The sequence below is a fragment of the Schistocerca nitens genome, chromosome 4, assembly GCF_023898315.1.
Source record: "Schistocerca nitens isolate TAMUIC-IGC-003100 chromosome 4, iqSchNite1.1, whole genome shotgun sequence".
Classification (NCBI taxonomy): Eukaryota; Metazoa; Arthropoda; class Insecta; order Orthoptera; family Acrididae; genus Schistocerca; species Schistocerca nitens.
In genome coordinates this window covers 551,454,543-551,469,357 of record NC_064617.1, presented here as the reverse complement: position 1 = coordinate 551,469,357, position 14,815 = coordinate 551,454,543, and the positions used below count along the sequence as shown (strand labels likewise).

The 14,815-nt window shown below is 42.3% G+C and overlaps 1 protein-coding gene across 5 annotated transcripts in view; it reads left to right on the top strand.

Annotated features, from left to right (window-relative positions):
- LOC126252073 (acetylcholinesterase-like) overlaps positions 1-14,815 on the top strand; it is a 224,611-nt gene that overhangs the window by 184,955 nt on the left and 24,841 nt on the right. For all 5 annotated transcript variants that reach the window (XM_049952922.1, XM_049952921.1, XM_049952924.1 and 2 more), the window contains 2 exons: positions 9,749-9,930; positions 14,192-14,321. In XM_049952922.1, coding sequence (XP_049808879.1) covers positions 9,749-9,930; positions 14,192-14,321 — 312 coding nt within the window. The remainder of the gene's footprint in view (positions 1-9,748; positions 9,931-14,191; positions 14,322-14,815) is intronic.

Below are 14,815 nucleotides of genomic sequence, written 5' to 3'. Positions count from 1 at the left end.
ACCCCGCATCACAGAAGCATGGTAGATGCCAGCAGTAGTGGGTAGCAGCAGTGGCAGTACAATATCCAGGGGATGAGACGAGTTGGTGCGACGCACTGTGGCGTGGCGTGGAACTTGCGCTTATTAGTTGGTGGATCGTTTTTGATAAAGACATCGAAGTCGGTTCATTATATTCTACCACAGTAGGAGGTGCAGTGTGAATTCATAAATAAGTACCTGGGTTGTGATATTCACAACGGGTCTGCAGCCGGAACATATCGTCATCTGCACACAAAATTTCGGCAGTCCGCCCGGCCACCCTCTTCAGGTGAGAAAGCCGTCGCACTAACTCGCCGGCGAGTTGAAAAGAAAAAACGAGAACCTGGCAACACGATGACCACTCGCAGAGCCGATTTTCAAGAGGAGGTGCCGTAACGTGTTGCAGAGGATCCCACTACACCCACTCCTCGTATTACAGGTGAAATGGGGGCTGGAAAAATTAGCTTGTGCCGAGTACTCCACGAACAACAATTACACCAATATCACCCACAACGAGTCCAAGCAGTGCTTGTGGCTGGCATTGGACAGAGAGTCGCATTGTGTTAGTGGTTGTTCCAACAATGGATTGATCGACCAGGTTTCTTCGAAATCGTGCTGTTTACTGACTAGGCCACATTTGATCGTAATGGTATTTCGAACAGCATGATTAGCCATGTGCGGAATAAGGAAAATACTTACGCTGTAGTAGAGTCACAAAATCAAGTACGCTTTGCTGTGAATATCAGGGCCGGAATTGTATGCGACAATCTCGTTGGACCGTATCTTCTACGTGGCCGTCTGAGTGGCCACCTGAAATTGAGGTTTGTACAACGAGTTCTACCTGAGTTGTTGGAGAACGTAGCCTTGGCTGTTCGTGAGAGGATGTGGATACAATATGATGGTGCACCACTTCACTTTAGTGTGGATGTCCGCAGATTTCTCAGTCGGTATATCCTCTTCACAGAAATGGAAGGGGATATCCTATTCCATGGCCTGCGAGGTCATTTGACTGAATCCCGTTGATTTATCCTTATGGGGACATCTACCTTGTGTATGAACTGTATGAGACCTCAGTGGAATGTTGATGCTGTTGAGGTCCTCGTTCCAGACACTGGTCTGATGCAGCTCACCTTGTTATTCTGTCCTGTGCAAGCTTCTTCATCTCACAGTACCTACTGCAACATACATCCTTCTGAATCTGCTTAGTGTATTCATCTCTTGGTCTCCCTCTACGATTTTTATACTCCACGCTGCCCTCCAGTACTAAATTGATGATCCCTTGATGGCTTAGAACATGTCATATCAATCCATTCCTTGTTCTAGTCAGGTTGTGCCACAAACTCCTCTTCCCCCAATTCTATTCAATACCTCCTCATTAGTGATCTACCCATCTAATCTTCAGAATTCTTCTGTAGCACCACATTTCGAAAGCTTCTATTCTATTCTTGTCTAAACTATTTATCGTCCATGTTTCACTTCCATACATGGCTACACTCCATACAAATACTTTCAGAAATGACTTCCTGACACTTAAATCTATACTCGATGTTAATAAATTCTCTTCTTCAGAAACGCTTTCCTTGCCATGGCCACTCTAAATTTTATAACATCTCTACTTCGACCATCATCAGTTATTTTGCTCCCCAAATAGCAAAACTCCTTTACTACTTTAAGTGTCTCATTTCCTAATCTAATTCCCTCAGCATCACCCAACTCAATTCGACTACATTCCATTATCCTTGTTTTGTTTTTGTTGATGTTCATCTTATATCCTCCTTTCAAGACACTGTCCATTCCGTTCAACTGCTCTTCCAAGTCCTTTGCGCTGGCTCTGACAGAATTACAATGTCATCGGCGAACCTCATAGTTTCTATTTCTTCTCCCTGGATTTTAATACCTACTCCAAATTTTTCTTTTGTTTCCTTTACTGCTTGCTCAATATACAGATCGAATAACATCGGGGAGAGGCTACAACTCTGACTCACTCCCTTCCTAACCACTGCGTCCCTTTCATGTCCCACAACTCTTATAACTGCCATCTGGGTTCAAAAAATGGTTCAAATGTCTCTGAGCACTATGGGACTCAACTGCTGTGGTCATAAGTCCCCTAGAACTTAGAACTACTTAAACCTAACTAACTTAAGGACATCACACACATCCATGCCCGAGGCAGGATTCCAACCTGCGACCGTAGCGGTCGCACGGTTCCGGACTGCGCGCCTAGAACCGCGAGACCACCGCGGCCGGCCATCTGGTTTTTGTACAAATTGTAAATAGCCTTTCGCTCGCTGTATTTTACCTCTGACACCTTCAGAATTTGAAAGAGAGCATTCCAGTCAACATTGTCAAAAGCTTTCTCTAAGTCTACAAATGCTAGAAACGTAGGTTTTCCTTTCCTTAATCTATCTTCCAAGATACGTCGTAGGGTCAGTATTGCATTATGTGTTCCAATATTTCTACGGAATCCAAACTGATCTTCCCCGAGATCGGCTTCTGCCAGTTTTTCCATTCGTCTGTAAAGAATTGGCGTTAGTATTTTGCAGCCGTGACTTATTAAACTGATACTTTGGTAATTTACACATCTATCACCACCTCCTTTCTTTGGAATGGGAATTATTATATTCTTCTTGATGTCTGAGGGTATTTCGCCTGTCTCATACATCTTGCTCACCAGGTGGTAGAGTTTTGTCAGGAATGGCTCTCCCAAGGCCGTCAGTAGTTCTAATGGCATTTTGTCTACTCCCGGGGCCTTGTGTCAAATGAGGTCTTTCATAGCTCTGTCAAACTCTTCATACAGTATCATATCTCCCATTTCATCTTCATCCTCTTCCATTTCCATAATATTGTTCCTAAGTACATCGCCCTTGTATAGACCCTTTATATACTCGTTCCAACTTTCTGCTTTCCCTTCTTTGCTTAGAACTGGTTTTCCATCTGAGATATTGATATTCATACAATAGTTCTCTCTTCTCCAAAGGTCTCTTTAATTTTCCTGTAGGCAGTATCTATCTTGCCCCTAGTGAGATAAGCCACTACATCCTTATATTTGTCCTCTAGACATCCCTGCTTAGCCATTTTGCATTTCCTGTCGAACTCATTTTTGAGACGTTTGTAACCCTTTTTGCCTGATTCATTTTCTGCATTTTTATATTTTCTCCTTTCATCAGTTAAATTCAATATATCTTCTGTTACCCAAGGATTTCTACTAGCCCTCGTCTTTTTACCTACTTGATCCTGTGCTGCCTTCACTATTTCATCCCTCAGAGCTACCCATTCTTCTTATACTGTATTTCTTTCCTCCATTCGTGTCAATTGTTCCCTAATGCTCTCACTGAAACTCTCTACAACCTCTGGCTCTGTCACTTTATCCAGGTCCCATCTCCTTAAATTCCCACCATTTTGCAGTTTCTTCCAGTTTTCATATCCAGTCCATAACCAATAGTTTGTGGTCAGAGTCGACATCTGCCCCTGGAAATGTCTTACAATTTAAAATCTGGTTCCTAAAACTATGACTTACCATTACATAATCTATCTGATTCCTTCTAGTATCTCCAGACTTCTTCCATGTATACAACCTTTATTTATGATTCTTGAAACAAGTGTTACCTATGATTAACCTATGATCTGTGCAAAATTCTACCAGGCGGCTTCCTCTTTCATTTCTTACTCCTAAAACATATTCACATACTATGTTTCCTTCTCTCCCTTTTCCTACTATCGAATTCCAGTCACAAATGACTATAAAATTTTCGTCTCCCCTCACTAACTGAATAATTTCTGTTATCTCATCATACATTTCATCAGATTCTTCATCATCTGCAGAGGTAGTTGGTATATAAACTTGTACTACTGTAGTTGGCGTGGGCTTCGTGTCTCTCTTGGCCACAATAATGGGTTCACTATGATGTTTGTAGTAGCTTACCCGCACTTCTATTTTTTTATTCATTGTTGAACCTACTAAGCATTACCCCTATTTGATTTTGTATTTATAAACCTATATTCACCTGACCAAAAGGCTTGTTCCTCCTGACACCGAACTTGACTAATTCACGCTATATCTAGCATTAACCTATCCATTTCGCTTTTTAAACTTTCCAATCTACCTGCGAGATTAAGGGATCTGACAATCCACGTTCCGATCCGTAGAACACAAGTTTTTATTTATCCTGATAACGACGTCCTCCTGAGTAGTCCCCGCCCGGAGATCTTAATGGCGGACTATTTTACTTCCGGAATATTTTACCCAAGAGGACGCCATCATCATTTAACCATAGAGTAAAGCTGCATGCCTTCGGTAAAAGTACCGCTGTAGTTTCCCCTTGCTTTCAGCCTTTCGCAGTAATAGAACAGCTATTCCGTTTTGGTTAGTGTTACAAGGCAAGATCAGTCAATCATACAGACCGTTGCCCCAGCAAACTACTGAAAAGCCTGCTGCCCCTCTTCAGGAACTACACGTTTGTCTGGCCTCTCAACAGATACCCCTCCGTTGTGGTTCCACCTAGGGTATGGCCATCTGTATCGCTTTATTTTGCAAAGACCATAACTTGATTCAAGAATCATAGAAAAAGGTTGTATACATGGAGGAAGCCTGGAGATACTAGAAGGTATCAGATAGATTATACACTCCTGGAAATTGAAATAAGAACACCGTGAATTCATTGTCCCAGGAAGGGGAAACTTTATTGACACATTCCTGGGGTCAGATACATCACATGATCACACTGACAGAACCACAGGCACATAGACACAGGCAACAGAGCATGCACAATGTCGGCACTAGTACAGTGTATATCCACCTTTCGCAGCAATGCAGGCTGCTATTCTCCCATGGAGACGATCGTAGAGATGCTGGATGTAGTCCTGTGGAACGGCTTGCCATGCCATTTCCACCTGGCGCCTCAGTTGGACCAGCGTTCGTGCTGGACGTGCAGACCGCGTGAGACGACGCTTCATCCAGTCCCAAACATGCTCAATGGGGGCCAGATCCGGAGATCTTGCTGGCCAGGGTAGTTGACTTACACCTTCTAGAGCACGTTGGGTGGCACGGGATACATGCGGACGTGCATTGTCCTGTTGGAACAGCAAGTTCCCTTGCCGGTCTAGGAATGGTAGAACGATGGGTTCGATGACGGTTTGGATGTCCCGTGCACTATTCAGTGTCCCCTCGACGATCACCAGTGGTGTACGGCCAGTGTAGGAGATCGCTCCCCACACCATGATGCCGGGTGTTGGCCCTGTGTGCCTCGGTCGTATGCAGTCCTGATTGTGGCGCTCACCTGCACGGCGCCAAACACGCATACGACCATCATTGTCACCAAGGCAGAAGCGACTCTCATCGCTGAAGACGACACGTCTCCATTCGTCCCTCCATTCACGCCTGTCGCGACACCACTGGAGGCGGGCTGCACGATGTTGGGGCGTGAGCGGAAGACGGCCTAACGGTGTGCGGGACCGTAGCCCAGCTTCATGGAGACGGTTGCGAATGGTCCTCGCCGATACCCCAGGAGCAACAGTGTCCCTAATTTGCTGGGAAGTGGCGGTGCGGTCCCCTACGGCACTGCGTAGGATCCTACGGTCTTGGCGTGCATCCGTGCGTCGCTGCGGTCCGGTCCCAGGTCGACGGGCACGTGCACCTTCCGCCGACCACTGGCGACAACATCGATGTACTGTGGAGACCTCACGCCCCACGTGTTGAGCAATTCGGTGGTACGTCCACCCGGCCTCCCGCATGCCCACTATACGCCCTCGCTCAAAGTCCGTCAACTGCACATACGGTTCACGTCCACGCTGTCGCGGCATGCAACCAGTGTTAAAGACTGCGATGGAGCTCCGTATGCCACGGCAAACTGGCTGACACTGACGGCGGCGGTACACAAATGCTGCGCAGCTAGCGCCATTCGACGGCCAACACCGCGGTTCCTGGTGTGTCCGCTGTGCCGTGCGTGTGATCATTGCTTGTACAGCCCTCTCGCACTGTCCGGAGCAAGTATGGTGGGTCTGACACACCGGTGTCAATGTCTTCTTTTTTCCATTTCCAGGAGTGTATAATGGTAAGACATAGATTTAGGAACCAGGTTTTAAATTGTAAGACATTTCCAGGGGCAAATGTCGAGTCTGACCACAATCTATTGGTTATGAACTGGATATCAAAACTGAAGAAACTTCAAAATGGTGGGACTTTAAGGAGATGGGACCTGGATAAAGTGACAGAGCCAGAGGTTGTAGAGAGTTTCAGTGAGAGCATTAGGGAACAATTGACACGAATGGAGGAAAGAAATACAGTAGAAGAAGAATGGGTAGCTCTGAGGGATGAAAAAGTGAAGGCAGCACAAGATCAAGCAGGTAAAAAGACGAGGGCTAGTAGAAATCCTTGGGTAACAGAAGATATATTGAATTTAACTGATGAAAGGAGAAAATATAAAAATGCAGAAAATGAATCAGGCAAAAAGGGTTACAAACGTCTCAAAAATGAGTTCGACAGGAAATGCAAAATGGCTAAGCAGGGATGTCTAGAGGACAAATATAAGGATGTAGTGGCTTATCTCACTAGGGGCAAGATAGATACTGCCTACAGGAAAATTAAAGAGACCTTTGGAGAAGAGAGAACTATTGTATGAATATCAATATCTCAGATGGAAAACCAGTTCTAAGCAAAGAAGGGAAAGCAGAAAGTTGGAACGAGTATATAAAGGGTCTATACAAGGGCGATGTACTTAGGAACAATATTATGGAAATGGAAGAGGATGAAGATGAAATGGGAGATATGATACTGTATGAAGAGTTTGACAGAGCTATGAAAGACCTCATTTGACACAAGGCCCCGGGAGTAGACAAAATGCCATTAGAACTACTGACGGCCTTGGGAGAGCCATTCCTGACAAAACTCTACCACCTGGTGAGCAAGATGTATGAGACAGGCGAAATACCCTCAGACATCAAGAAGAATATAATAATTCCCATTCCAAAGAAAGGAGGTGGTGATAGATGTGTAAATTACCAAAGTATCAGTTTAATAAGTCACGGCTGCAAAATACTAACGCCAATTCTTTACAGACGAATGGAAAAACTGGCAGAAGCCGATCTCGGGGAAGATCAGTTTGGATTCCGTAGAAATATTGGAACACATAATGCAATACTGACCCTACGACGTATCTTGGAAGATAGATTAAGGAAAGGAAAACCTACGTTTCTAGCATTTGTAGACTTAGAGAAAGCTTTTGACAATGTTGACTGGAATGCCCTCTTTCAAATTCTGAAGGTGTCAGAGGTAAAATACAGCGAGCGAAAGGCTATTTACAATTTGTACAGAAACCAGATGGCAGTTATAAGAGTTGTGGGACATGAAAGGGACGCAGTGGTTAGGAAGGGAGTGAGTCAGGGTTGTAGCCTCTCCCCGGTGTTATTCAATCTATATATTGAGCAAGCAGTAAAGGAAACAAAAGAAAAATTTGGAGTAGGTATTAAAATCCAGGGAGAAGAAATAGAAACTATGAGGTTCGCCGATGACATTGTAATTCTGTCAGAGCCAGCGCAAAGGACTTGGAAGAGCAGTTGAACGGAATGGACAGTGTCTTGAAAGGAGGATATAAGATGAACATCAACAAAAACAAAACAAGGATAATGGAATGTAGTCGAATTGAGTTGGGTGATGCTGAGGGAATTAGATTAGGAAATGAGACACTTAAAGTAGTAAAGGAGTTTTGCTATTTGGGGAGCAAAATAACAGATGATGGTCGAAGTAGAGAGGTTATAAAATTTAGAGTGGCCATGGCAAGGAAAGCGTTTCTGAAGAAGAGAATTTGTTAACATCGAGTATAGATTTAAGTGTCAGGAAGTCGTTTCTGAAAGTATTTGTATGGAGTGTAGCCATTTATGGAAGTGAAACATGGACAATAAATAGTTTAGACAAGAAGAGAATAGAAGCTTTCGAAATGTGGTGCTACAGAAGAATGTTGAAGATTAGGTGGGCAGATCACGTGACTAATGAGGAGGTATTGAATATGATCGGGCAGAAGAGAAGTTTGTGGCACAACTTGACTAGAAGAAGGGATCGGTTGGTAGGACATGTCCTGAGGCATCAAGGGATCACAAATTTAGCATTGGTTGGCAGCGTGGAGGGTAAGAATCGTAGAGGGAGACCAAGAGATGAATACACTAAGGAGATTCAGAAGGATGTAGGTTGCAGTAGGTACGGAGAGATGAAGATGCTTCCTCAGGTTACAGTAGCATGGAGAGCTGCATCGAACCAGCCTCAGGACTAAAGACCGCAAGAACAACAAAATTTCACCAATTTCTTCGTCATCTGCAGAGCTAGTTGGCTTGTAAACTTGTACTACTGTAGTAGGCGTTTGCTTCGAGTCTGTCTTGGTCGCAATAATGCGTTCACTATGCTGTTTGTAGTAACTTACCCGCACTCCAAGTTCTTTTATTCATTATTAAACCTTCTCCCGCATTACCCCTATTTGATTTTGTATTTATAACTCTGTATTCACCTGACCAAAAGTCTTGTTCCTCCTGCCACCAAACGTCTCTAACTCCCGCTATATCTAACTTTAACCTATCCATTTCCCTTTTTAAACTTTCTAACCTACCTGACCGATTAAGGGATCTGACAGTCCATGCTCCGATCCGTAGAACGCTAGTTTTCTTTCTCCTGATAACGACGTCCTCTTGAGTAGTCCCCGCCCGGAGATCCGAATGGGGGACTATTTTACCTCCGGAACATATTGCCCAAAAGGACGCTATCATCGTTTAACCATACAGCAAAGCTGCATGCTCTCGGGAAAAATGAGAGCTGTAATTTCCCCTTGTTTTCAGCAGTTCGCACTACCAGCACCGCAAGGCCGTTTTGGTTAGTGTCATTAGGCTAGATCAGTCAATCATCCAGACTGTTGACCCTGCAACTACTGAAAAGGCTGCTGCCCCTCTTCAGGAACCACACGTTTGTCTGGCCTCTCAACAGATGCCCCTCCGTTGTGGTTGCACCTACGGTACGGCAATCTGTATCCCTGAGGCACGCAAGTCTCCCCACCAACGGCAAGGTCCATGATTCAGTGGATACGGATATGAAATTAGCTGCCTGTGATATTATTCGAAACACATTAGGGATATATGTTAGGAGGTGTCAGAAACTTGTTCCCCGATGTCATGCTTGCATTGAGGTTGATGGCCGTCAGTTTGAAGATATTTTGTAAGATAAAATACAAACAGTACGTTAATTATGTCAATTAAGATATTTGCCATTAACTGTAACTATCGCAAATAAAAAAGTACATAGTATTATCTCCTTAAGCTGCCTTCCCGATTCCATGTTCCCTACCTCAAATTGATAAGTGGAACATCCTTTACATGCAGTTAAATTTTTGCACGCTCTTACGGTAATACCCTATATTATGTGTCAACGTGTAAGTTGTCTCGGAGGTTGGTTTCTCTGTCCTTTATGTGTGCCTGTTTCGTGTTCCGAGTTACTGAATTTTGCTGTTAGATGTTTATAAATCTGAGACGGGTTCTGTGTTGGTATACTCGCATGTTGTCTAGTGTCAGTATTCCTCAGTGTGATCACACTCTCTCCCATATTAATCGATTTATCTTCACCCTTGCCCATTTCGGTAAAGTGTATGTGTATTGTACTCGTCAGTAGACTGGGCGTTTGTTGAGTCTGCTTCGTAGTCCGAGTCATTCTACACATCGTAGTTCTTTGCTCTAGGTGATTCTTTTTAATTTATTTCAGGATACATTCTTCTTGGGAGACCGGAACTCATAGCCGGTTTGAACAAAGACTTCGCGGCTGTGATAGGTCCCAGCTTACACCTGCCTACCGTGGAACAGCAGACAGAGGCCGCATGGAAGGTGAAAGACTTCTACTTCGACAACAACACAATTTCTGCCGACGATTCAGACACTCTGATCCCTGTGAGTAATTAGTTAGTACTAACACTACTTCCTTATTTTCATGGTTATCTATTCAATGTGAATAAAAGTGTTCGGTAACTCAATGTGGTTGCTCTATGTGGATTTAAAGAAAGTCAAAGCGTTGCCGACAAACGGAAGCTCATTGCAACGAAATTTCGCTAAGAAGACCAATACGATAATCGTCCAACGAATTCTAATTTTGCTACTGACCTGACCAATAGTTGTAGATAAAAATCATCTGCTCAGTCACTCGTTGATGATAGTGGGAGCACGAAAAATGGCAGAGCTGAGGTCCAACTGATCATCTAAAAATTTTTCTCTGCGGAGTAATTTAACACAGTGCCTCTTTTCAGTTGTACGAAGTCCGATATGATCGATTTTAATGACGGATTAGAAAATCAACCCACGTGTGCAAATCTGCATAGATTAAGAGAAAATAATTGCTCCCCCTGTGGCATCAGTTAAGGTAATTCGGTGAACCAAAGGTCGTCTCTATCAGCAACGAAATTCTCTTGTACAATTCTGGAACATTTGAAGCCATCTGACTTTACTTCCGGAGGGCATTCTATACAGTTACTTCCTGTAGTAGTGAACGAGGTACTAGCTTACAGAATACCTGATCAGCTAAGTAACTGCACACAGAACTTCCCATCAGAGAGAAGTGTACGGACTATCCTTAAACGGTTGTAACCGTCAGATACATAAGCACCTTCCGGAGTACGAGTACCATGAAAGAGTGTTATAAGAGCGTTACTTTTAGCTATTTAACAATTTAAGAACAAGGCGAGCTCTTAATCGACCGTGACTCTTCCAAAAACATGAAAAAGTTTTTCAGAGACCTGTACCGATGATAAATATTTATTGCAGTATTAAAAGTATGAAGTAAAGGAACATGTTCGATATAAAAATCGCATTTCCAGTCTACAGTGGTAATACAGAAAATATATAACAAACGTACTGAGGTTCTTGTATACAGAATTTTCAAGTGATCTAACTATCCCAAGGAGAAAGACGATAAATGTAGCCCATCCCCTTATCTACCAATGTTTTCGTCCCCCATCGAACAATTTTGGTCATCAATTCAGTACATACTTGTGGCATATACGACCACAACAAAACTCTACTTCAGTTAATCAAAACGACTCGGGAAAGATGATAAACTCTGCGCCGAGTGTATCGGAATATAGCATGAAACGTTTTTTGCAAAATTGGATACTGAATCGGTGAGGAAAGACATCATTCATGTATTGAATATTAGCTACTCGTTTGGCGTCTTCGGACCGAAAAACAACGAGTCTTCCGTGATTTTGGTGCACGTAGTGAACTTGCCGCACATGGCATACTGAGATTAGAAAGTACTCTCACAACAGACTCCGGAGAAATACCTGAGAATTTTACAAAAATAGTCCGCAACCTACAACAGAAAAATTTCAAAATATGACAATACGGAAAAAATCTACAATCCCGTTTTTCATTCGTGAAGCATCTTTGCTTAACCTTCGCCGCACCAAGGAGGAGGGGGTACTGAGTGCCAACCTTTTGAAAATATTGTAAAGTAGTCATTTACATTAAATTTTAAAATTTTGAAGAAAAGGTTGATTATTTTTAATGAATACTTCTAGCAGATTCCATAGTTTTTTCTGTTAAACGTAACCCAAAAACGTATGTCGTAGTAGTAAATGTCACTTCCCTCCGTGTAAGTCATATTGAGAATTCTGTGTTCAAGACATTACTTAGACATCAAATTCTTAACGAATGTTACCTTTTTAAATATTTTTATGCTGGCTTAAAATAACCTTCGCCTCCGACCCCTCTCGCCTCCCCCTGCCGGTCGGTAGTGTACATTATTAAAGTGCGTTGATATCGCTAAGAATGTGCTAAAAGATATTTTCATGCTCTGGAACCTGCTCATAATTCATTATCTCTTCATAGCGGGCATGACGTATCCCACCGCGGTAATGTAGCTTATGGACAATGCGTTGGTACTGCTAGGGATAAGGAAAACTTACAGTAGCTCGAACTGTTGTAGCTTGAGCGTTTTCAATTTAAAAAATCAGGAGATTCGACTATAGCTTACATATCCCTGCAGAATTAAAGATTCGTTCGAGGTTTAATGTTTGTTACGTTTTAGGTTGTTATCTCAGTGGTTGTCGTAAAATTGTCTGAAACTAATCAGAAGTCGAGCTTCGGATTGAAGAAAGCCAGCCGCCATCACTAAAGATTCCTTTGAAAAGTTGCGAAAGCCTTGTGCGTAAATAAACACGTCTGATAATGAATTGACATTATGGTACGGCACAACTTCTAGTCGTGGGACCATTTTTGATCGATGCCCAACTGTTTTCATAAGTACGAAGTTACGTAACTACATGCTTAGCTGACTTAGTCGCCAGAATCCTTATTCCCTACACTGAAATCGACTTGGAACTCATACACCGGCACAGGAATCCTTTGTAAACAACTTTCCGTTATTTTGCGCTTTTCATTGTCTAATAAAAAGAGTTATATCCAACAACAAATGGTTGCCTGTTCGGGTAGAACATCAGTTTTGTTAGATTTATGGAAATGGTTGTGAATTACCTACAACCCTTCCTAGTTTCGATATTGTCGAAATGCACAGCATCGGGTATCGTTGCCGACCTCACTATTGCGAACTTTTACGAAAGGTAGTTTCGTTTCCTAAGTATCATCGTTAAACATAGGCGTCGGATTTGTCACATTTTGTAATACACGACACACGTATCATCCCATGTAGGCTTTCACGGCCGGCGTCTTCATCAGTAAACACTTCCGGGCTAAGTTGCCGTGGTCGATCTGTAGAACTTCTTCTCCCTGACGTTTCGTTCTCAACTACGGAGAACATCTTCCGAGGTGAGTCGACTCACCTGGGAAGATGTTCTCCGTAGTTGAGAACGAAACGTCAGGGAGAAGAAGTTCTACAGATCGACCACGGCAACTTAGCCCGGAAGTGTTTACTGATGACACGACACACGTGTTAGGAATAAAGCACCATTAATAGAGTTCCCAGGACTGCTACACTTACCACTATCAAGAAATTGCTAATTATGGAATGCATACTTTTAATTAATACTAAAATGTTTGGTATTAATCTGAGATCACTGATTATTTTCTACATAGACATATCCGTACGTTAATGAATGTTTTTTCACTGCTGGCCTATGTTAACCTTTTCATCTCTCGACACCCAACGTTGACAACTACAGCAGTGCCTTCTACGTATTAAGATCTCCCACAACTTCATTACTTACAAGACAACGTTAAGTAACCCTGAAGACTGAACTATGATCAGCCTAAGTTTTATTCCTTATAGCAAAGGCTTTATTACTTATGTTCTTTCTTTCTACGTATTATGATAGCATAGGTTATCGGTGTTCCTTAAGCAACATATATCAGTATATTTCAGTTTCCTACTTCTGATGTCACATCACACGAGAATGTGATGAAAAATTAGAGCTAAATGAATTTCAACTGAAATACAATATTTGACGATGTTAAATTTACGTCTATGAAACTACCTTTCTTGTTGTATCACTTCCTCAATGTTGCATAAAATTCTGTAACACTTTTCTGCGTGTCTCCATCTTTGTTTCACTTAACACATAATTGTTTGTTAAGCATTTCAACCATTCCAGTCACGTGTTATAAGTTTTTGTTACCTTCATCCAAACGGACTGTGTCATTGCTGACATTAAAGTTTTTCATTAATGTGTGCCTTTGTATGTATACATTAATTTTAGTTTCAGTTTTTCCGTTTCTTATTCGACGTTACAAGAAAATAATTTTTACAATTAGCCACAATTCTTCTCATAGCCTTCTTTAACATACTGTTATCTATTTCTTTTGTTATTTTTATATTTTTCGCTTCGTGTTTAAGGACGCTGTAAATACCACGCATGTCTTTGCCATTTATCCCAACTGGGAAGATCTTTGTCGATGTATTGGTTTTGTATAGGCCTTCGCTAGACCATCGTATTTCACTTTTACCTGTCAGTAAAACATTTACGAGAAACAATAAGTGCACATTTTAAAATTTGTGTAAAACATATACGAGGCAGAGAAAATTAGTCGGGCGAATATTTACAATAAGTACGTCTGTTATGTTCGATCAGTAACGGCTCAGTGATTCCAAGTAGCTTACGTTAGTTCAAATCAGTCTTTTAATTTTTATTCACATTTTGCCCTTCCATTTTCCTTCTGTGAAGCAAAGACAGTTTATTTGTCGTATTTATTTCTATCCTTTCAGTTTTTCGAAGACTTCGCATGGTCTGATCCCAACGACGCTATGATAAAGAAAGTCGTCGAGGTCTCTAACTTGACACTTTATTTCTATATATTCGACTACAGAGGAGACATCGTTCTCACAAATCCATGGGGTGAGTAAAATAATCACTGTGCTACCTGATGATATCGATAATGTCACTATTATTTCTGTTTTCGCTTGGCAGGCTTTAACAAATAAAACTAAAGAAAATCTTCAATAATTGTGAGCGGTTTAACTACCACAAGTCGCCGCTGCTACTGCCACCGCTACAGCAGAGGTCGTCCTGAATTGCACGCTTGCTTCCGCTATACGCGGCCCGTGAAGGAGGTTCGAATAAAAATGCGCGGAAGAGAACGAAACCTTTTTGATGAAATCTTCACAGCACGACAGCCGGCCAGTATGCTGATGCTTCCATGGTTCACGCTCTTGATCTGTGGTGTGCTACTGTGAAGAAAGAAGAACAGTGTTCGACGACTAATACGCCGCAAGGCTTCAAGAAACAGTATACACTAGGCAATTGCAGATGACTTTTAAAATGACGTGTAGAACGAAACCAGATCGTCTACTGAAACGTTTGTGTTGATCGGATATCATCGACAGAAACGA